At 61.0% G+C, this 12720-nt stretch overlaps 1 protein-coding gene across 18 annotated transcripts in view; it reads right to left on the bottom strand.

The window, feature by feature from the left end:
• RIMBP2 (RIMS binding protein 2) overlaps positions 1 to 12720 on the bottom strand; it is a 221268-nt gene that overhangs the window by 41620 nt on the left and 166928 nt on the right. For 17 of the 18 annotated variants that reach the window (XM_058691506.1, XM_058691504.1, XM_058691505.1 and 14 more), the window contains 5 exons: positions 11633 to 11834; positions 8393 to 8538; positions 7663 to 7742; positions 4009 to 4118; positions 854 to 1666 (listed from right to left, as the gene is read on the bottom strand). In XM_058691506.1, the coding sequence (XP_058547489.1) occupies positions 854 to 1666; positions 4009 to 4118; positions 7663 to 7742; positions 8393 to 8538; positions 11633 to 11834 (1351 nt within the window). Of the gene's footprint in view, positions 1 to 853; positions 1667 to 4008; positions 4119 to 7662; positions 7743 to 8392; positions 8539 to 11632; positions 11835 to 12720 lie in introns of those variants that run through there. The other variant, XM_058691515.1, reaches the window with a different exon arrangement.

The raw sequence follows: 12720 nt of genomic DNA on the forward strand, positions 1-12720 counted from the left end.
AGCAGACGTTTCTGGAGGTGGGGGGGGGGGTAGCTGCCCCTTAGCGACACGGGGACCCTGGAGGATTGGCAACGAGCTGACCCCGCAGGCACGTGTACCTGAGCCCCTCTCTACAACTGCCCAGGGTGTGTGTGGGAAGGGAGGCGCGTCACTTCTCCTGCCATTCTTCCTAGTGGAGGACGCACAGGAGACAGGCTCTCCCTGGCAGACGTGCCCAGAACCCAGAAGGGCGTCTACGATGGGACGGCACGCCTTCTACGCAAATCCATCCCCGTGTTTGCGTCCAAAGGAAAAACTGAGATGGAAAGAACCGTCGCGAAGGCATGTAGGCGCTTCATTCGCTGTTGCCCTCCACGAGCGCACGCGTGTGGCGGCCACGCCGTTGGGGAGACGTCCTCGCCCGTCCCCGAGGTGGTCTCGCCTCCTCCCGTCCGTTCCGGGCTAGGCCTCTTGCACGTGCCAGTGTCAGAAGGAATGTTCTCAAAACCACGGTCCCTAAACAAACTCCAAGCAGTCTCTTTCCCTCTCTCTCTCACACGCACGTGCACACATACCCATAGACACGCGCACATGTGCACACATGCATACACATGCACGCGTGTACACGTACACACCCATGCACATACATGCACACACTCACCTACACACGCGTGCACACACATGCACACACACGCACACGCGCTGCTTCCTGCTGACTTAACGGGATTTTCTAGGACAGCGCTGACTGAATGTGGTCTCCCCCCCGGCCTGCCCCCTCTCACCCACCCCTCCCCTCGTACAGGTGACAGCCCTTGCCCCCTCCCCCCCCGACCCCTCCCTCCTCCCCCTCCCCCGCCGGGAGGACGGGGCTCACCTGCCGGCAACGTGGAGAACTCCACGAAGGCCTCCTTCTTCTCCCGCTGCTCCAGGGGCAGCTGCCACGGCATCTGGTGGGGCCTGGCCAGGACCTTCACCTTGTAGGCCACGTTGGGCCTGAGGTTGAAGAACCGGTACGTGTAGCTCGCGGCCCGGACGACGTCGAGCTCCTCCTCGTTGAGGAAGATGGCGTGGCTGTAGTTGCTGTTGGCAGGCAGCCAGGAGAGCTGGGCCGAGATCTGGGTGATGTTGTCCACCCTCAGCTGGGAGGGGGCCACCGCCACGTCCTTGCCCACCAGCAGCGTGCAGCGCAGCTCGTCCGAGTGGCCCCTGCTGGTGGCGCACTGCACGGAGATGCGGTAGGTGCAGGCCGCCGTGTCGAGCTTCTCGATGAGGGCCTTGGTCCTGCTCCCCAGCGTGAGGCTCACGCGCGGCTCCTGGTCCACGAGCACGCTGTAGCTGCTCACGGTCCCCCAGCCCGGCGGCACTGCCGGCGGCTCCCAGGCCACAATGACACTTCTGGCGAGTTGTTTGATGAGGGTGATTTTCCTAGGGTAAGGCACGATGTCTTCTCCGACGTCGTCGACGCTCCCGCCCAGCGTCTCCGCACCGCCGTCCGCGACGCCGGCATCGATAGGGGTGGGGGCGTGCAGGTCCAGAATGTTCTCCCCCTCCGAGCCGATGCCCGAACGGTTGATGAGATTCTGATCCTGCTCGTTCCCCAGCGTGCTTGCCGGCCGCGACTCGTTGTCCTGGACAAAATCCACAAAGTTGGAGGGCACCAAGCCCCTCTGCCCGTCCAGGAGCTCGCCTGTTGGTACAAAGGCAGTGAGATCACCCCGCCGTCGCATCGGGGCCCCGAGGTCCTGCCGCACCCGCACGGCTCCCCGACAGGGCCGTGCGGTACAGCCGTGGGATTCCACAGGTCGTCACGGACACCTGCTCAAACGTCCCGTCCTCGGGACCTTGCTCCCACTGCTTGCCCCCTGCGAATCGCGAACCCATCAGGCAGCGTGGCCCCCTGCTTAGTCAACACCTGCCTACGGACACGGACATCCTATGAGCGCAGAGATCTCTTTCCTTTCATCACACTGAAGAGTCCTGGCACACAGTAGGTGCCCAGTTAATGTTTGTTTATGGACGAACGAACGTGCATGAGACGAGGGCTTGGGAAGTTAAGAAAGTAAACATCTTACTATTATTTTTGAGGGTATCATCATATGAATAGGATTTAAAGATGACCTCTCCCCCTTGCCAAGCACACTGTGTATGTCCTAAGGAAGCTCCCAGAATGCCCGTTTGCTGTGAGAAAGAAACTGCCCATGTGGTGCCAGACCACCTGTAGGTTGAGTGGCAAAAAATTTCATCACACCAGCTCTCGTGGCTACTGGCGGCCACAGGGAGAACCTCTTCTTATTCTGCGAAATGCTCTCTTTTTAGTTGGGCTCAAAACCTGTTAGCAGCAGAGGTCTAAAAAAAGAAGTGTTTTGAGGAGCCTCAAAGATGCCGTGATTTGGGTAATCTCGCAGGACCAGCGGGACAGGCCATTTGCCCAGTACGTGGCAGGGCGTGGCGGGGAGGTGCCCGCTCCCAGTAGACCCTGGCCTCAGGAGACGTGTGATGGACCCAGAGGAGGGCACGCAACCATACGATGGGCCGTGGATTCCCCCAGAGTAAAGGGGGACACCGGCCTGCTCCCGGCCCCACGTAGGGTGTGGGTCAGCTGGCACCCCTAGGATGCTCTCACGGGGGCCGGTGCTCGGGTGACGCCGACAGTGACAACCTCACTCACCGTGCACCGGGTCCTGTCCTACCCGCCCCGCACCTCATTTACCCAAGGCTGCCCGCAGGTCGAATTCGCTTTCTCCGTTCTACACAGAGGAAGGCACAGAGACAAGGAAAATCCCTGAGCTTCGCAGCCCTGTTTGAATCAGGCCTCCAGAAAGCTGATGCGGGCAAGATGCCTGCTGTGAATATTCTAGAAATTTCCAACAAGGGTTTGCCGGCGGCCGCCTCGGGCGCCTGTTTCTACAGGTGTGAAAAACAGTGACGGTGACGTGAACATAGGTTAAGAGTTCGGGCTGTGCTGCCACCAGCCGTGGCGGATTTCTCGCGTGGACGGCCCACGGCTCTGCTACCACGTGCCCGGCAACTACTGGCGAGCGACGCAGCCCACGGCCTGGCGGCTGTTCAGCGTCAAGAGGCAACCTGTGGGGCGCCCGGGTGGCTCGGTCGTTCGAGCATGACTTCAGCTCAGGTCATGATCTCACAGGTCATGAGTTTGAGCCCCGCATCGGGCTCTCTGTTATTAGCACAGAGCCTTTGGATCCTGTCCCCCCTCACTCTACCCCTCCCCCACTCCTGTCTCTCAAAACTAAACGTTAAAAAAAAAACGGAAGCAATCCAACCCCACGTCCAGCAAACACCAGCTCGAAAGCCAACTGCGTCTATCAGCCCTGGGAACACTCAGCAAGGCCATGAAACAGGAGCCCGCTAATTTAGCAAGAACTGGTCCCACAGCTCAAGGTAAGAGGCCAAGACCCTTCCGTTCGTCCAGGGTGACTGAGCGACTGGGGACCGAGGAGTCTCGCGAGGCTCGTGAAGCCGCTGGTGCTGTCCCGAGCTCACGCTCGGGTTACGAAAGGGACGGAAGGTTAGGCGTCCCAGAGGGAGGGAAGAGGTCGCGTTTCCCGATTTTGGACTGGGCGGGGCGGTAACCCTGCAGGGAGGGATCCAGCAGCACGTGGGGCAGACAGCCAGAAAGCCCAGGGGTCAGTGGGACCGCCCTGAGCCAGGCGGGGTCATCTGTCCTGCCGGGAAGGAGGTCAGCTGGGGGTCCGGGGGTCCTGGGGCAGTAAGATAGAAGACGCAACCGATCCCCTCTGGGAACAGCAGTCCGTCGGCCCGGTGTGTCCGCACAGCCACCCGGCGAGCTCTGCGGGGACGGACGTTGCAAACCTCCGCCAGTGCCTCAGGTCTGCGGGGTCAGGACACCCCACTCAGTCGTCAGAAGGGGGAAAGCTGAGGAGGGCGGGCGGAGGGTCAGGGCGGAGGGCTGGGGCGGGCAGGCGTAGCTGGGGGCCTGGCCCGTCCGCGGGGACAGTCAGGTGCGCGGAGCAGCCCCGGCACCCACCGCCCCGCGCCCTAACACACCTTCGTAGAAGCCGTCCTCGTCCATGTCCCCGTACACGTAGAGGTACTTCCCCGCCGTGAGGGGCAGCTCGGCTTCCGGGTTCTCGTTCGGCCCGTCGAAGGGGTTGTAACTGGAGGAAGAAGGACACTCGTGGAGCAGGTGCTGCACGCGGAGGGCGGTGGGCACCTGCACCCCCGCGCCAGCCGTGTGCCCGCCAGGAACGGCGGCAGCACCCGCGCTCTCGCACACACTCAAAACAGAGAGAGAATTCTGAAACTGAGGCGGACGCTCGGGGTCCCCGTGCCACATGACACACCGATGACCCTGATCTCGGTTCGTACCCGTCACGTCTGCCGTAAGCGTTCACGTTAGTAAGCAAAGAAGAATAATTAACCCTACAATCTTTCTGTATGTACCGCTCAGCAAAGGTAGGACCACACCGCATTTACTTTGCAGTAATCTTATTCTTTCACTTTCCAGTATGCGTGACCCTCCCTCTACCTCATGAAAGATTCTATTGTGACCCTTTTTAAAAAAGTTTTAAGGTTTTTTTTTTTTTTTTGAGAGAGAAGGAGAGAGAGAGAGACAAAGCCTGAGTGGAGGAAGGACAGAGAGGGAGACACAGAATCCGAAGCAGCCTCCAGGCTCCGAGCTGTCAGCATAGAGCCCGACGCGGGGCTCGAACGCCTGAGCTGCGAGATCATGACCCGAGCCGAAGTCGGACGCTCAACTGACTGAGCCACCCAGGCGCCCCTCTGTCATGACCTTTTTTAATGGATGTGGAATATTCCACTGAACAGACTGGCATACTTCACTTAACCGATGTCCTAACATTGGGCACCGATGTGGCCTCTAACCTTTGGTTAATACAATCACCATTGTGTCAAATATCCTCGTAAACATGACATTTTTTACAATCGTGCCTAATATGCAAGTAAGATATACAGTAAATGAAATGGGGATTTTTTAAATTAGTTTAGAATAACAGAGAAGGCCCCAATAAAAATTAAAACAGCATCTGCTGATAGTCAAAGACGATAGGCACGTGTGGTAGAAATACAATAACGAGGCGATAGCGACTCGCACGCCAACAGTACCAGAAAGCTCACCAGCACTTGCGTGTACGTTTTACAAGATCAGCGTTCCAGCTCGGCGAGGCGAGCAGAGAAGATACTATTTCTCCCAATTTGAATCAGAGAGTGAGGTCAGGGGCACCCACCCAAAGTCACAAGCTCACAAAGAGGCCCGGGGTGGGGATGCTGGGGACCAACATCAAGGTCTCCTGACCCCTGTCCTCTGCAGGTTTAACGGCACCAAGTCACCGTGCCCCTCACTGTCCGAGTCCAGGGTCTAGGCAAGTTTTGCAACAGTCTGATGGTTTTACTGAGTCAGTAACTGCCAGGGGCCATCTGCGTAAGGAAGAGACACAGACGGATGTTTGACGTGATAGCCCAGCGGGCGGATGAAGAGAGTAAGCAGCTCCCGGCAGAGGGAACGGCGCGTGCAAAGGCCCAGAGGCAGGAGCAGGGTCCCTCTGGGGCGCCAAGAGTCAGCCTGGCTGGAGGAGGGTGCTGACCGCAGGAGCGTCGAGGGATAGGGACTGGCAGGGTCCCCGTGGGTGTGGATTTGATCTTCGGTGCTGGGAGGTATTGGGATTTAAGGCAGGGAGTGATGTGACCACACCTGCATTCGGTAGAGACACTCGGGTGCCCCATGGATGGGGAGCCGGCAGGTGGCAGGTGGGGCGAGGACACTGGATCAGGAGTGGCTCGAGAGGTGACGGACACGGGCTCTGGCGGGGGGGGGGGGGCTGAAAGCTGAGTCAGGGTGGGCAGATGGGGGTCACACGTACTGAGCCGGGTCCACGGTCAGGCGCGGCTGCACCGAGCAAGCGGGGCGAGGGTCAGTCCGGGGTGTCTCGCGTGATGCACCGAACGCGCGAGCTCAGAGTTCTGTGTCTGCAAAGCCGTTTGCACGGAGCGATGGTGGTTTCGGGCGGGCAGGAGAGGCGGGGGCAGAGGCAGACGGACCGCAGGCGACCATCCCAGGAGGTGACTGCGCCAGCCACTGAGGGGGGGCGGCCTCAGGCAGGTATTGTCTCGTTTCAGGTTTGGGGAAACCTCCACAGGCTTACTGAATGATGTCCGTGTCTGGTCCCAGGGGATCCCCCCAAACTCCTGCCTTTACCTTCAGAACCACCCCAGCGGGGGCGGTAAGGTACGAAGAGAACTCAGACATGCAAAGTTCTCTCTGCACCATTCGGTCTCACGTGGTTCGGGCTTCTTTGGCAGGGTGGCTGAAAGAGTCACAAAGCCAGCACCAGCACCACATCAAGGGCACCAACAAAGAAGAGAACGAACGAGGGGACATCGTGCACTTGGGCCGTGCCTGGTGACGGCAACAGCAGACGGAGGCCGGTTGGTCAGCCCGCCGTCTCCCGTGCCCCACTTCACGCTGGCTACAGAATGCGTCCACGGGGTGCACCGGCTGTTGGGCCCCTGTCCCCGGAATGAGACCTCGCCTCTCCTGGAAGAGGAGGGAATGCGAGCCCAGGGCACACGGCACGCGGGGAGGCTGGGGAGTGTGGCTCGCCAGGGCGCAGGCCAGCTGGGAAGTGAGCCAGTCCCGAGAGCCCAGTTCCACGCGGGAGCCATTACGAAGGGCTCCCGCTGGAGAAAATGGAACGCATGCAAGGTATACCGACCGGCGGAAACCAAGGACAAGAGGCTGGGTCCTCATCGAGCGTGAGGAACGGGAGACGTGAACGACGTGGTTTGTGGCGAACTCCTTCCCGTGGCAGAATCTGGTCTCGGGCCTGCCGGCACTGTCCCCAGGTAGCGGGGTTGTGGGGAGGCAGCTACCCCACACCCGTCTCGGAACTGGGGGGTCCTTCCCCACAAAGACTCTGAGGGTCGTTCAGACCAGATGGCTCCTTGGTTCCCACTGAGCGTGGACACCACAGGACCCCAGCGAGAAATTAGCGAGGGGCGCCTCGCAAGTGTGAGGACCCCAGAAAGGCAGTAAACGGGGGCTCTGGACAAGAGTGTGCCCCTGTGAGTTTCAGCTTGCCACCTGCTGAGGGCTAAACCGTCCCCCTGAATGTTGGTTCAGGTCCTAGCCCCCCAGTGTGGGGAACGTGACCTTATTTGGAAATAGGGTCTTTGCAGATCCGATCAGGATGGGGTCGTGCTGGAGTCGGTGGGCGCCTATCCAGTGACCAGTGTCCTTACTGACAGAGAAAGAGAGAACGAGCAGATGCACAGGGAAGTGGCCAGGTGAGGCCGGGCAGAGACCACAGGGATGCACCCATAACCCAGGGACGCCTGGAGCACCTGAAGCTACAAGAGCCCCCAGCGAGCACAGCCTTGCTGACCCGATCCCGCACTTCCCGCCTCCAGAGCCGCCAGAGAACGTGCTTCTGCTGGTTTAAGTCTCCCACTTTGCGGTAAGTCGTTAACGGCCGTCCTGAGAAACAAATCCATCTACACGCTTTCCATCAGAACCGACAACAAACCTTCCCCGTCTCCCGAGTCTGGCCGAACTGCCTGCCTTCGGCCGAGGACCCAGGGAGGGTGGGGAGGGGAGCACGCCCAGACCCGCGGCCCCATCAGCCCCAAGGCACCCCCCGCACGTCCACGGATGCTCGGAGATGCAGAGAGGAGCTTCGTGCTTACCTGTAGCGGGCGACACACAGGTGGACTTTCCCCGAGTGCCTCTGCTGCTTGGAGGTACCGGAACTGCGTTCATTATCCATCTGGTAAAGACACAAACCACGTTCAGGTTACGCAGCGGCGGGGTCACACGTTTTTGCGGGAAGCACACAGGAAACCCTTCAGTCTCGCTGAGCCTTCTCGCCCCAGACCGCGGAGCTCCCACGAGCCCCGACTAGACCAACTTCTGTGTCTTGGGCACCGGCCCAGAGATGAAGCGGCTCCCTCAGTGTGGGCCCCCTGGTCACACAGAAGGACGTTTATAAAGAACGCATCTTCCCGAGCCAAGAGTGGACCGGAGGTGGGGCCCCCCAACACGGGGTGTGGGACTCGCCGGGCAGACCGCGCGAGATTGCCAGGCCCTACCGGGCGTCTGTGGACACAGAGACGGACAATGACCCACGGCCTCTGCTCGCAGGGGCTCGGCCCTGCGAGGGAGACAGACACCGTCCACCGCGATCACGTGTCAGAGGGTGCCTGGTGCTGTGGGGCTGAGACATCCGGGAATACTGCATGGAGGAGGTGACACGAGGGCCGATGAAGACCAGATATGGGAATTTACGGGAGGAAGGGAAGAAGCCCAGAGGGAGAGGGAGGAGGAGGGAGGAGGAGGGAGGAGGAGGGCGGAGGAAGGAAGGTGAGAGGACCATCGTGTTCCCACCGGACGGATCCGCGTGGGCGGGCCAGAACTCACGTCTGATTCAAATCTGCATCTTGGGCTAGCGGATCTCGACAGAAAGGTGGGCTTGATGGGCAGAGGCTCCGGCTTGTCACCAGGGAGCGGGAGGGGCCGGATATAGTCCCCAGTCACAGTGCGGCTTCCGACGGTGCTCTCCTGACCTGGCCACGACATCGAGACAATTTGAACAAGGATGCCAGTGAGGTTGACAGACGCGTGGGTCCTTTGACTTTCCAGCGTGCCCGTCCCCCTCGCTGGCACCAGCCTCAGGTTTCCATCTTGGGAGCTGCCTGCTTCCTGCCGTCAGTCCCCACTGGCCACCTGACCCCCTGCCCCGCCAGGCCATCCCCCCGGCAGAGTCCACTCCTGGCTGTGAGGACGGTCTGGTGGCGATGGCAGTGTTACACATGCGGTGGGAAGGTCCAGCCACGGGGAATTAAAAGAAGCCACAGGGAAAGAGCCTCTCCTTTTCCCTGGCTGCAAACTGAGAGGCTGTGAGGCCTGGTGATGCTGCAGCCACATTGCCCCCAGGAGGCGGAAGGTCTGTCCCACATGAACTGGCTCCTAGAAGGGGAGCCGCCAGATGGGTAGGAAACGCATCCTGGGGGCGCAGTTGGAGCCCCCGAATCCAGCTGTGCAGGAGCCAGACATACTGGCTCATCTACTCCAGGTGATAAGCAAGTTCCCTGCGGCTCGTACCCATTTAGGTCAGCATCGCTGTCATTTACGACCCAAAGTGTCCTAATTTACATACAAAGCGGCCAAGAGGCTGGGAATTTTTAGAATTTCGAGGAGAAGCACAGGAGCAGTGATTCCCTCCCTGACCTCTCTGTCCAGCCCCTGTCCTCAGTGGCCAGACCTCGGGATCATCTCACCGAAGATTCAACCTGCCGAGTCCACGCTGGGAAAGGCCCAATGATTCGCAGTAAGGTGGGAAGTGTCCCTACAGAGGCTTTCACCCGCCAGGGGCCCCGCAGCTCCGGCCCGGTTAAAGGAACTGTGGGATAACACCCCTGAAACAGAATCAGTGCCAGAACAGACACAGGGCCCTGCTGGGGCGTCAGATCCCAGAGAGCAGAGGTGTGGCCTGGTCACTGCCGTCTGTCCCCACCGCTCACGGCAGCGCTCGGCATACAGCAGGTGCAAAGTGATGCTGCGCAAATGCGCGCCCAGGAGCCCCGGGGCACCAGCTGAGAAGGGGGAAAGGCCAACCTCTGACCCACAGCCGGTCCGACCCCCTGGCAGTGGAAGTCACGAGTCCCGCTTTTGGACAGAAGCTGTTTGAGCAGGTGCACAGTCCACTGTTTCCTCTTCGAAGGAACATTCCAGACAGAGAGGCTGTGCCTCCAGCCCAGCACTCCTGAGCGAGAACAGTGGGGCCAGTGCCCTACGCCAGCCTCAGAGGAACGCAGAGCCACGGTCGGCGATGCCGGAAGGGCAAGGGTGAAGCCAGGGGCGCGTGGGCCCTGCCAAGGGCGCCCCCTCGTGGGGCGAGTCACTGTTACATGAGCTACGTCCATCCTGGCGGCTGTGTGGAAGGCTTGCTACAAACCTATTCGCACACCAGGATCTCATCGATCCGCTCGGCGGCGACCCGGAACCACTGTGGGTCTGAGTGCACACCTTCCACCACCGCGGGTCACACCCTGTTCTCCAGATTGTTTCAACACCGAGCCACTCCCACTGGAAGCACGTCTGCATGCCTCACGGAGGCGTGCACACAGCAGCCCGAGACACCATGGGGAGAAGGGACGGCTGGCCACGTGGGCCGGGGTGGGCACGCGACGGTGGGTCGGGTGCTCTGCTGTGACCAGCCTGCAGACCCAACGTGGGCGAGGACCCGCCTGCCCTGGCGGTCTGGGGCTCTGGTGCACGCCAGGCAGAGGTTCCACGTGACGGGCCCCTGTTAAGCCCTGGGTGCCACGAAACCACAGGCTTCCCTGGGCCGTAACTCTGCACTCAGAGGCTGCATTTTTCAGTGCACGCGGGCATTCTGCGTGGCCTCCAGGCACCCTGTCCCTGAGGATCTGATGTGTGCCCGTCCCGTGTCAGGATCTTGAAAAGCATCACCAGCCAACCTCATGCGGCCACCCAGCCTAAGAACGTTTGTCTCATCTAGTGACAGCTGAAACTGTCCTACCCCTTCTCATCCTTCAGACGGCACAGCCCAACGTCCTTTCCTAGAGCCAGGCTTCTTCGTCCACCTGGTCTGAAGCAGTCCTGGGTCACTTTCTAGCTTGTCACTCTGTCCTCACGCATCTGTCCCCTTGTCTGTCTCCAGCCACCGAGAGGCGTTTCCACAGGGGCCTGGCCAGCTGGCTGACCTCACAGCCGCAGCCCCGACACACAGGCTAGGTGCACCATGCCCTCGGAACACCTTGGAGGGGTGTGCAGACCCTCCTCCCTCTGCCCTGCTGCTCACAGCCACGTGGCACGTAGCTAATGACTGAGCGGGAAGGACGGGGCACGTCATTTATCAAGACAAAAGCAGCCTCGCTTTGTCTTAATATCACGAAGCATCAGAAAGAAACAATCACGTATTCTGATGCCAACAGGGAGAGATCTGGACGTTCTCTCTCCGACGGAACTCAGAAGGGGGGGCTCTGACACTCATCTCCCCAAATTAAAAACAACAGTAACTTTTAAACAGGCGGGTATTCTTGCAACCCCCGTGTCCTGGGACAGCCGCCCCTGGGCGGGGAGCACAGTCCCGACTGATCAGGGCAGCCTCTGTGCCCCGGCTGGAAGCCGCGGCGAGGCCTGAGGACACACGTCTGCAATCTCCATGCCGGATACAAAGACGAGATCCCTCCCCCGATGTGCAAGGTCCATCCCCATCCTGCGTCCTGAGCACAAGTGTGACAGGGGGGCGCTCAATTCACCGCCGTCACCGTCGCCGCCTGAGCAGGAACGGGAATCGGTCCCCACACGGAGGGGGCAGGGCACGAAGGCAGGAGGCGGCCGCAGCCCAGCGGTGCACCTCGGGACCCCGGCCTCGCCCCGGTCTCTCTCCTCCACACAGCGGGACCGGGACAGCGTCCGCAGGGCACACGGCTGCGCGAGGAGCGTGTCTGCCGACCGCATCGCGTGCTCAGAACGGGGGCTGGTGCACCGTGCGTGCGCAGTGACTGCGGCTGGCCCGCCGCCGCTCGGAGCCCTGGGACGCCGGTGCCTAGGCCGGCGGGTCAGACAGACGCTCACTACGCACGCCCAGATGCGGGGTCACCGGCCATCCCTCCTCCGCCACGCACTCACCTTTGCCGATGGAGGGGCTGAGTCCGTTCATGAATTGCGGGAAAGGCTTGCCGGGCGCGGGGACGTCTACGGAGACGCCAGGGCTGACTCCCAGCAGGTCGATCTTCCCGGCGTGCTGCCGGAGCCTCTCCAGGTCCTGCGACAGCAGGCTGAACTGCTCACTCTGCGTCCGGCATTTCTCCTCCAGCTCCCGAACCTTGCTCTGCACGGCAGACGCACGGACACGCGGTCAGGGGCGGGCCGCGGGGTACACGTGTGTCCGTGCGTCTGCGTGTGAAAGCGTGTGAACGCGTGTGTGCACATGTGTGCTGCCTCCCACCTCCACAGGAGGACAGTGTCCCATCAAACCAAGCGTCCTGAGCGGCCTGGCCGTGGTGCCTCACCAGACAGACGTGGGAAACCACAGGTGCAGAGAAACCCTACAGACAGTCAGCTCCCAGCCAACCGTGGATTGTTCTGGGCTGTGTGTGCAGCCCAGGGACTGGTGGTGGACACGCCCCACCGGAGCCATTTGAATTTTGGACTGCGAGGCTGACACAGCCCAGACAGGGGGGCAGCTCGGCTACTAACCCGCCGACCCGTTCAAGGAACCTAACCCCGAAGAAGTGCTTTGGCAATAAAAGGGAACTTCTACTTGCTGCATGGGGTCAGCAACACAGCCGCCATTTGCAGACATCCAGAGGGGTCTCGGGAGCACCGGGGAGGGCGGGGGGCTCCCCCAGACACGCATCAGGGAAGGGGCAGCTCCCTGCTGACTGCCTGCTCCTGTCCCAGCCGGTTCTCAGGTCGGGGGGCTGGAGACGCACTCCCCGCTCCCCACTCACGGACCACACTTCCCATCCCGGTGCAGACACCAGGCTTCGCCGTGGGGGCCAGAGCGTCCCGCACTGTCCACTGCGGGACGCACGCCAGGGAGGGAGGTGAGCGGGGTCAGCTCCGCCCCTTCCCTGCGGTACCGCCCCCCGACGTTGCTGCATTAGCTCCTGGGCTACTTCTCCTCTGTCTCCCGCACCGCACCGTGAGCTCCAAGCCTCTCTGGTTCCCTCCCTGATACAGCCTCAGTGCTTTTCACGGAATCAGGCCCACAG

Source organism: Neofelis nebulosa, chromosome 11 (assembly GCF_028018385.1).
Source record: "Neofelis nebulosa isolate mNeoNeb1 chromosome 11, mNeoNeb1.pri, whole genome shotgun sequence".
Taxonomy (NCBI): Eukaryota; Metazoa; Chordata; class Mammalia; order Carnivora; family Felidae; genus Neofelis; species Neofelis nebulosa.